The sequence below is a fragment of the Alligator sinensis genome, unplaced genomic scaffold (genome assembly GCF_000455745.1).
Source record: "Alligator sinensis unplaced genomic scaffold, ASM45574v1 scaffold656_1, whole genome shotgun sequence".
Taxonomy (NCBI): domain Eukaryota; kingdom Metazoa; phylum Chordata; order Crocodylia; family Alligatoridae; genus Alligator; species Alligator sinensis.
In genome coordinates, this window is record NW_005842333.1 from 870,070 (window position 1) to 880,895 (window position 10,826).

At 43.9% G+C, this 10,826-nt stretch overlaps 1 protein-coding gene and 1 non-coding gene across 2 annotated transcripts in view; both read right to left on the minus strand.

Moving 5' to 3' along the window:
* Window positions 1-10,826, minus strand: part of PTCD3 (pentatricopeptide repeat domain 3) — a 35,270-nt gene that overhangs the window by 7,015 nt on the left and 17,429 nt on the right. The window contains exons 13-18 of the mRNA XM_006028650.3: window positions 8,389-8,533; window positions 7,255-7,296; window positions 6,161-6,250; window positions 4,044-4,072; window positions 3,270-3,373; window positions 382-460 (exon numbers count right to left, since the gene is read on the minus strand). Of these exons, the coding sequence (XP_006028712.2) occupies window positions 382-460; window positions 3,270-3,373; window positions 4,044-4,072; window positions 6,161-6,250; window positions 7,255-7,296; window positions 8,389-8,533 (489 nt within the window). The remainder of the gene's footprint in view (window positions 1-381; window positions 461-3,269; window positions 3,374-4,043; window positions 4,073-6,160; window positions 6,251-7,254; window positions 7,297-8,388; window positions 8,534-10,826) is intronic.
* LOC112551097 lies at window positions 4,941-5,071 on the minus strand. The gene has a single exon (XR_003095252.1). It is a non-coding gene; the product is annotated as a small nucleolar RNA SNORD94 (small nucleolar RNA).

Consider the following 10,826-nt stretch of genomic DNA (forward strand, 5'->3'; position numbering starts at 1 on the left):
GGCGCGCGTGGAGTGGGCACAGGCGCGCTGCTTTGGCCCCCCCTGCCCTGCTTCCTGGAGGCGGTGGCAACAGAGCAAATGGAAGTGGTGGGGGAACCTCCACCCTGCAGATAACGCAGGGGGTGGGAGAGGGTGAGCGGGCCCGGGCCCGGGCCCAATGCAGCTGCAGCAGTGGCTGGGGGGGGGGGGCCCGCACCCACACCACCGTGGCTGGGGGAGGGGGCCCAGACCCCAAGCAGCAGGAGGGAAGGGGGAACAAGCCCGGATGGGGTGGCGGGGGCTCTGTCCCTGCCCGCTCCCCTCCCCTGGTCATTCTTGATGGGCAACTGGCTAGTACATTTCATAATGCCAGTGCTGTCCAGATCCACTGAGATAACTTACTGAAGGGACCATTTCTTTATACCACTTCATTACGACATCAATTTGTTCCATCATGCACAGAAAACTGAAGAATCGTGCACTGTATTGTACATAATGGGGGAGAAAAAAGCAACAGTTATCATGACTCAGCAGTAATTAGATTTACTAGAGTGTGTAGAACTAACTGTACAGAGCAATGTTCCTTAGAGCGAGCGACTGATTTCCACAACTCGCAATACATCAGGCAACTTGGACATTAAGCCACACAAAATGAATACTCTTGATGTGAGGTGGTTCAGGACTGATATTCAAGGTGTGGTTGGACTGGTGAGAAATGGAGTGCAAAGTCTTAAGACCCACATGACTCGGTGAATGTTATCTATTTTGCCTTGTAGCACACTGGTTTAAATATTCCAAATTTAGAAACCATGCACTTGCAGATGAAACTTTCATAAATGGATAGAATATGACCAAGCCAAAGTTTAGCAACTGAAACAAATTCAGCCTGATACAAGTGCTTAATCTCTAAATCCGGCAATTTATATCTCTGGGTTTGCTTAAAACTAGGGACTAATCAGACTCAAGCCAATCATACTATTGATGAATATTATTTTGTTGTTACTGGATTCTATTGTATAAGTTTCCAGGGAAGTCTTTAACCAGCTTATAGCAGTAGGTTTTCCTTCAGGTCACCCATATATTTCTCCAGCTATTTCTACTATGGTCAATATTCACTGACCAAGAACCTCGTTGGCAGACATTTCTTAGCTGCTACAGCTAGAATTGCTAATCGCTATAGTAGGAATAGTGAGGAAGAATGGGGATCTGGCCAACTTAGTTCCAAGGCCCAGCTCCTCCAAGACAGAGCCTACTGTGAGGTGGTTCTACAAGGATGGAGAATTAGTAGACATGCTACCTGACATGCCCTCTGCATCAGGGCAGAGGGCATGTCAGGTAGCATGTCTTATGCCAGGTCATAACATAAAAGTCTGCAGTACCTCTGCAGAGGAACAGTAGGCACTCTCCAGGGATTACCAGCCTATCAGGAGCAGAAACCAACCCCTGAGAGGAAGGGCAGATAAAAATATTTTTGAACAAAGAGGGAAGCTGGAGTTCGTTATAAACCAACAAAGGATGACCTGAGGCCAGTCATGCCAAAATGCCACAGTTCCACAACCAGAAGAGGAAAGCCTAGGCTAGAAGCCCATCCTGGTTCAGTGGTAAAGAAAAGGGAATACTTAGAAATAAAAAATAAATTGGAAAAGAGAGAGCACTTCTAGTTGATATCATGTGATAAGCTACTGAAATAAGAAGCTACGGACAAGCAGGGAAAAAAAAATCCCTGGCTGGCAAGCCTTGGGACAATGAGAAGCTGGTTGGGTATAAGAGAAACAGATGAAACTGGGCCTTTCGATCGCTCGGGGATCAGCATTAAGTCTGATGTCATTCAACATTTTCATTAGTTATCTGGAAACAAATGTGAGAATGCTCCTGCTAAAGTGTGAAAAAGATTGGCAGAATGATCAAGGCATGTGAACACAGGTCATCCCTATAGGAGGAAACACTAGTCCTGAAAGAGAGATACAAGGTTCATGGTGGCAGACAACTGAACACAAATTCCCAGTTGTGCTGCAAAAAAGTAACACGATCTTTGAATGTATAAGTGATGGAGTTAAGAGTAGGAATAAGACTGATCTCAACTCAGTGTGCAGCATTTCTTGAAGTTCATACCAGAAAACTACATGCAGTCCTCTGATTTGACACATTGTAGCTGGAAGAGAGTGGAAGAGATACAGGAAAACAATGCAAGAGCCAGAGAAAACACCTTACAGTGAAACTCAAAGACCTCCAGCCACTTTTCTTATCTAAAAGATCACTGACAGCAGATATGATTGGCATTAAGTACTAGGACTGCTGTCAGGAGAAGACAGTAGATGCTGAAAACCACAGCGCATTAAAAATATCAGAGGAAACAATGACGAGCAAACGACTCGAAGAGGAAGCCAAACGAAGTAAAAAAACAGAACATTCTTGGCATCCTCAAGTCAAGACTAGGAGCCTTTCTGGAAAAGGGGAACAAGCCAAAGAATTTCCTTGTTCGCACATGCTACAACCTAGCCGATGTTTAAGAAAGTCTTCCTCTGCATATTTAGCTCTGATTCTGAGTCCTCAAGAACTTCAATATAGTAAGCCAATTCTTTAAAAACAAAAAACAAATGAGGGCCGGTTTTGATAGACCTCACTGGAACGCTGATCATCAATATATACTGCTCTCACAAATACTTTGCTAAAGCATTAGCCAGATTTGGCCTGACCAGCATACCTGACTGATACATGAACTCCTTATGCAAGTAAAACTCGGCATGTGGCCCAGATGGGCACTCCTGCCAGAAATGATGGGAGATGGCTGTATAAGATGCAAGATAATTTAGTACCAGGATGATACTTAGGTAATCAGGGAACACCCAGGTCAGGATGTGAAACAAGCCCATGGTACAGGACAGTTTAAGATGGAATGTAATATAATTTGTTTTGATCACTATATAAAAGGAAGGCTGGAAAGTATGGGAAACTTTGTAGTCGCCTAGGGGAGCCTGTGTGATGCTATTCCAATTACCCTGTCACAGGTATAAATGCTTGACTCCTAGTCCGATGTACGTGTTAAGTCAAAACGTGTTAGGGCTGTGCTTGTAGACAATCAGCCTGGCTGAATCTTTGCCACTGATCCAAGTCTGTGTTTGTTCTTTAGGACAAAACTGACACTGGAATTTCCTGGCTGTGACTTCATTGACACTGCAGCTCCTGAGACTTCAACACTGACAGCACATCAGTAACACCCAAAGAGGACAACAGCAACCACAACACTGGTAACATACAACAACACTTTTGAATATATTAAAGGCACTCACCAATATGCATATTGCAGATTCATACTCAAAAATGTCCACCCGCTTCTCGACTCCAATAGCCTATGCACTCTATATCCAAGCTCCAAATCCTTGAGATTCATACACTGGGGAGGTAGGGGGCAGGGGGAAAAGAGGAGGGGGGGAGAAAAAAACAACCTTGAAACAACACTGCTATCACATCTTTCTCTGAACAGAAGCCCAAAAAGTGACAGCCAATATTCAGAGAATGGTTTAAAGGCAAGGTGTGATTCAACACAGCAATGGGTTAATTGTTTTCTGGAGCCAAAACATGAATGCATACCCCTCACTGCCTTTATTTAATGGCAATCCCTCCCCACCCAAACTGCTGCCTAGGGTTCTGGTGATACATGACTGCAAAAGCAGGTATGAAGTGTGTTAAACTGAGTAGAAGAGACATGAGGAAGCCTAAAGATCCAAGCCAGAAAAAAAAACAAACCCTCTCTTAAATCAGTTTCTCATGCTGGACTTGTTAACCTATGGGCTGTGATTTGGGACATCTCCCCAATTCACTGGCTAACGTGGGAGAATTTCAGATTGGGAAATATAAATGAAATAGGAGATAAAAGTTTACAGAAGGTGAATGAGGTTGGTGGAGAAGAAAAGCCAAGCAAGGAAAATGGATGTAGTGTGGAAGTGCTCTGGGGAGCAGGTCTGGAATACCCACAGGCAACAGTAATCTAGATTCATGGGGCGGATGGAAAAGTGTAGCTAAACGTTTACAAAACATGTTAAAAACAGGCAATGGCTACTTACCACTTGCATAGCAGTGACAAAGAACACAGCTGTAAAACAGAAAAGTTATCTGTAAGTGTTTAATTTTGGAGAGAGATTTACTAGTTCACTAACTTCACAGAAGATGAAGGCTTAACTGCAAGGACCTCTGATAGTAGCCAGCATCCTAGAGACCACCTGTATGACCACAGTTTTTAGGGACAGATCTATGCATAAAACTGCAGATTCAAGATCAGGAAAGCTTTATGAAAGCTATTTTCTTCAAAATAGTAGTTTACCATTCAGAACTACTTATTTCCCATCTCATGCCCCTTAATGAAGATGCGCCTACATAAGGAGAAGCTCTTCCCTGTGCTACATGAATTGCAGAAAAGTGTACCTAGCACATCAGTAAGACTCCTAAAATACCAAGGAAACCTACTTCCTTCCACCCCAACAGACAAAGAAGCCACAACAGGTGCGACCACGGTGAAAAGCATGAGGTCAGGGTCAGTAACTTATTACAGTTTGGGCTGCAGAAGTCTTCCTAGAAGTTTCTGAAAGCTGGTTTAGAGTAGGAGATGCTGAAATAATGTTTGCCTACAGACAATAAAAATAATCTAAGAACTTAAATGAAATTCAGCTAAGACCACACTGGGAAAACACCATTTTCCAGGCACTTGAAACGTCTTTAAGCCAGACAGACACCATTCTGCTCTTTAAATGGTTAAAACAAACATCTCTCTGCAAAGCCCACAAGACCTTTTAGGACAAATCAAGAACTTGCGGTGAACACCTGACACCAACTGGCCTGGGTTTTAGCCTGCAATGAAGGAGAAGGAACAAGGTTCAATTTTATTGAAAGTGCTAAAGCCAGATGAGTGACTGGAAGTCTCCAAAGACTAACAGAAATCCTACCTGCAAGTATTTTAGATTAAAGCAGCTCAGACTTAGGCACAAGTCTCATGTAAACATTCTCCATTTTCTACCACATGTAGGAGAGAAATATTTACACTCAGCTCCCATGATTCAGCTGAGGTCCGTACCCCTGCGCCAATCATCATTACTGCATTCAAAAGTGACCTCTTTACTGAAAGTCTAAAGGAGCCTGTGCACAGCACATAAGAGTTTGCAAAGTGAGAGCTTCTGGTCTGCCAGGGAGTGCTTACTTATTACCAGCACTTCATCCAGTCTGTCTCATGTGGTGTCTGATGCCTTGCACTCGTATCAGACTAGTGTCAGAAGCAAGAAAGAATCAGCAATAAGCGTCCTGACTGCCAAGTCAGAATGCACCAAGATGCCACAGTTGTGAATGAGACTGTGGCCCTTAGTTCCTGGGACAGCATGAATGAAGGGGTACCAAGCTCAGCTGGAAGAGACCCCTGTGGCCAAAGTATGTGAAGAAATAAGAAGGATAAAAACGTTAATCTAAAATATTCATATGGACTAAGATGAGGCAGTGCAGCAGACAAGCCCTTTAAATATTAGTTTTTAAGGGCGAAGAAAGTTTGTAGCAGAGTAGACCTGGAGGACTATGGAAATCTAACATCTGATAATCTATGCGGTCAAAAACAGCCATGCTCAGGGAAAGTATGAGTTTCTTTACTTCCAAAAATCAGACTGAGGAGCACAGTGTACAAGTTTGTTCATTTGAAGTACACGCACTATGCTGGACAACACTGATCACATTTGGTCAGGGAATAATGATAATAAATCATGCCAGACATTCTGAATCTTCGTTCTCCATCTAGCTGAGATTAGTTTTCTGATGTACACTTTTTCCAGCACAAAATTTCACATCATTACCAGGACAGGACTTGGAAGAGTTCAGAACAACCAGACGTTCAACATTGCAGTCTAAACCTATCTCCAGGGGCTTTCTGGAGATGCTGGCAGATGTTCATCAGCAAATCCCAACACGCTGATAATGTTTGTGACACTGCCTCAACCTTGTGCTCTGACAGACAGTGTCCTCCACAGAAGGGAGTGTTCTGCCAATAATATGAAGCCCTTCATGTTACACTGTTTTGTGGTCTTCATAAATCAAGACTGTTTGGGCAGGGATGGCAAAAACAGCAAGCTAGCAGCTCAGCCTCTTCCTGCTGGGCAATGTGCTCACATATTTCATGCCAGTTTGTTAGATACACTGAAGTACATACGATCATCTGGGTCCTGAAGAACAAAACTCCCACTTTCAATTTTATTCAGGATATCTACGATGATTTTTCCTGAGCCTTCTGGAAATGCATCTGCAGGACAAACAACATACATCAAAAATTAGCTGTACTGCATGGGGTTTATAGGAGATGCAACAGGCAGCCAGAAGATTCGAGAGACAAGCAACATTGTTCCCATTTCTCCTTCCCACCATTATTCTGTCACTCCAAATCAGCTATAGTTTTGCTTATGTTACAAGCTGCCCAACCTATGCTGGATTTATGCAGTACAATGGGACAGAAGATCTTCAGGGTCTGCAAGATACTTTGAGAGCCCTACTCTAAGACCAAGTGAACAAGCTAGTAAGGGAGTGGGCTCACTGCAAAAGCCAACAGCGTAAGACAACAAAGTCCAGACACCTGGATCACACACTAATGTGGCTGTCACATCTCATGGCTTATAGTGTAACTGCTGCTCCTTTCTCCTCTGCACCCAAGAATTGACAACTGCAGCATGTGTGGCAAATCCCACTGGCTAGGCCTTTCTCCAGACATGCTGCAGGACAGCATCATAAGAAGCACACTACCAGGAGGTGCAGATCCCCTCCGTCTAGTTTCTCCATGGCGTATAACAAACCACCTCAACATTTTCTCAGATAAGCCAAATAGATGCAGCTTCTTAAATCTCTAAAAGACGAGACAGATTTTTCCCCAGACCTCTAATCATTCATGTAACAGCTAATGGCAAGCCCTTGTCAAACAGCATATCTGACTCCACAGAAAAACAAGTTGTGTTGGCTTAGTCAAATACATGTGGTATTCTGTATGAAAAAGAAAGGGAATCTTTTGAGGAAAGGGAAAGAAATTCTCTAGAAGAAGGAATTTTCCCTTTTCTACCAAATGGGGTAGCTTTTGCTATATTTTCTCACTAAAAAGCAATTGGGCAGCACTGTACTCTTTCAAATAGTACTGTAAATAGCTTGAAGTGCGTGGGGGGTCGGACTCGATGATCTATTGAGGTCCCTTCCGACCCTAACATCTAACATCTATGAACACATATCCAATAGGCATAGTACAAGCTTATCTATTATACATACCAAACGTGTCAAGAATATGCTTAAACGTTGCAAGGCTGGGTTCTGAAATGCAGACACACAGAAGTCAGAGGTAGGCAAGGCTTTACAACTGAACTCTAAACTAATAGTGAAGAGTTACTTCCCAAGCAGTTTTTTAAATCTTTCCCATGGGTGGACCATGAACAAACCACTCAACATTTTCCCAGGTAAGTTAAATAGATTCAGCTTCTAAAATGTCTAAACGATGAGGCAGATTTTCCCCCGGACCTCTGGGAGAACTTTCGCCTCAACCTCCTTTGAGGAGGTAAGTGAATCTCAATAAAGCAGTATCTGGTTTGACAGGAGCTACTTGGCAAGATATCATCTAACATGTGAAACCAAGAATGACTTTTATAAATTAATTCATGTACAAAAAACACAAATGGATGCCTAAAAAGCAGGAAATACTAGCTGAAGGTAACTAAACCGCCCCCACCCAAATTATTGTTAGCATTATGGTAGAGACGAGGATCTCTTTGGGTCGTATCTTTTCCTGGACCAACTACATAGTTGGGATAGAGTTAGACAAGCTTTTGAATGCAAGATGTTCTTTGGTTCAAAAGAAAAGAAATATGGTAGCATTATAAAGGCCACAGCTGAGGTAAGTCTCAGCATGCTAAGCACTGTATGTCAATACAGGCACAGAGAGAAGGTCTGAAGTTCTTTCCCTCCCTAAAGAATTTCAGCCTAAATGGTATAATTATACCAACTATATTGCACATATATAACCAAAGTTTACCTTGTACAAGTCACAGTGTTTCCATTTTAAATGCTCAATATCTGTTCATAGATAAAGTCTCTGAAGCATTAATTTCTATCACGGTATCAATTAAAGTGACCTTTGGAAACAGGAATTGAAAATAGACCGGGAATCTGATATCAGGATTCAAATTCAGTGCTCTAGCACTGATCTGCTGGGTGACCTTGGGTAAGACACTTCACCCTTCGTGTCTCATTTGTAAAAAAGGGAGGTACTGTCCTCCATCACACACTTATCTACAGATCTTAAAACAACATATCAGAATTGAGCTCTTTTATTCTTCCCTTCGTGTTAAGCAGAAATAGCTATTTTGGAAGTAACATTAGAAATGCAAAGTAGATTTGGGATTCTCTTACCTATATTAACTGCTTTCATTTCATTCAGTACCTGTAAGGAAGCAGTCTTTCCCAAGGGACCACAATATTTCAGACCTTTCAGTATATTATTGAATGTTAACACGTTGGGTTGCACATTCTGTCGAGCCATGCACGTCAGCAAGTCCTGAACAAAAACAAAGAAACACCCCACAACTCACAGGAACACCACACTTTTACTGCTCACAAGTTAGCATTTCTGTATCACTGTAGATGCGTTTCTGCTATCTTTTATCCTGTTGCTCCAATGCCAGCAGATAACTGCTGGCTTTCTATATTTACATGTAGAGCTGCTGCATGTTTTCTTAGTGAATATACCCACATAATGGACACCAATGGCAAAGTTTCCAATTTTCCTTCTAGTCTTTGTCAAGGCTCTCCTGTAGTGCCCCAACTCCCTACCTAACTTTCATGAACATAACTTTCTTTAAACAAACAAACAAACAAACAAACAAACAAAAAGGGAAGAAAACTGCTTTCCTCATTTCCCAGCTCAATTCCATACCCATTCTGCTGACCGCCTACTTCTGAACTTTTGTTCGTGTCCATGCAAGGCAAATCCCTTGCAAAGTAATATTAAAAACTATTGGTTTTTTGCTACTCTTCCACAAAAGCAAATGTTTGTATTGAAATTGGGACCACTTCCTATGGTTAGGGACAGAATGTATACATAAACCAGTTTAAGTGATCAGAAACCAGTTTAAACCTGTAACAGAATAGAAGTTCAGTGCACATACACCGCTTTTGAAATGGCCAAAACCAATTTAAGATAAACCTGGATGGATATAGTATGAGACTTGTGGCAGGCCAGTAGGGGGTGCTCCTGCACTGAGCCACCTGCCTCACTATGCTCGACCAAAAACCAAGTTTTGGATGTCTCCCCTGGGGCACCTATGTCTGACCAACCCTCTTCCTGGAACACATCCGCGAGCCTGGGGTAACCGCCACCACCACCCAGGCCCTGGTCTTTGTTAGGGCTCTGTGCAGCCCGGGGTACGCAGACCCTGCAGATCTTGGGGGTGCTTAGCCCACCATGGTATTGCGGGATGCTTTTTTTATCCTGAAGTATCCACAAGTAGCCTTTTGTACAGAAGGAAAGTAAAAAGCTGCACCCACATTAGCTAGTTGAGCGAAGGGGGCTTTAAAGGCTAATCTCACCCTCATAAGCATTTACAGCACAGCATGCTATAACAGATGGCTTTACTGATCAAAGAGGGAGAGCCTGGGTAAAAGGTATAAAACAGAAATATCCAAAGAAAAGAAAAACACCTCGAGCAAAACAAAATAGGCTTGTTGGCCTTTTGATATGCGTCTAGATTACTTCATCCTAAATCACTGGCTAAATTTCAGGTAAATTACTTGCAAGTTCATCCAGTCTGAAAAAAAAGCTCTGGAGGCTGTTTGCTTGCTTGCTGTATCCCATAAGATGTCTGACCTCCCAAAATGGAGTGACCCCTTTTTAAAGCTTTTGTGACTTCATCACTAAGTCCCAACCAGAAACAGGCAGTATTGGAGGCAGACCAATCCTCAGGTAGAGAGACTAAGTCACCAGGTTGTTTGGCAGGAAAAGTTTAGGACAAAGGAAAAGCAAGCTCCCCCTTCCTATGGATTTTTCACAACCTAGTCACCCAGCTTGACCAGGTGGATCTAGCAGCCAGAATTTAAGAGGGGCTGGGCAGACTCAGAGCAGGGAGGCAGACAAAAAGGAGGATTTCTTCACAAGACTTAACTGTTTTAAGTCAAACTAGGTTATGGAACTTCTGTCCCAGATCCCATCCCAATAAAAGTTAACTCCGTCCCTCAGCATCCCAAGATGCTTTGCAGCCATGGGCTGTGCCATCTGCTCCAGAAGAGCAGGGCTGGCCCTGCCACCAGCTGTCTCAGAGCTTTGGTAGTAAGCCTTTGCTCCCCAGTGTTCGCCCCCCTTGCAGCTGGGAGCCAAGATGAGATGCCCACAGCCTCACCCCTCCCTCAAGTCCCACCCCCCGTCCCAGCCCTCAGAGACGGATAGCAAAGGAGTAGGCAGGGCCAGGACAATCCAAGCCAGGCTCAGAGGTGCAGGGGTGTGAAAAGTCTGTCCCTCCACACCCGGGGAGCTCCCACCACCACACTAAGCAGATCCCAGCTGGGTGAGCAGGGGGTGCATTCCCACCCCCTAAGGCAGAGGCTGAGGAAGGGGTGGGGCTGGGGCAATTTCAGCCTAGCTCTGGGCTTGGAAGGGGTGGGTCCTTAGTGGGGGCTTTCCCCATGCTGCCCAGACCCCAGCTACGGGAACCAGTGCCAGCTTGGGGGTGCATCCCCCCGACCCAAAGCAGGAGCTGGGGAGATATGGGCTGCCAGACATACATCCTCATCTCCTAATCAGTGGTGGACAGTTAAGCCATCAGATAATCAAGCCTGGGCTATCGCGGTGCTGGGTT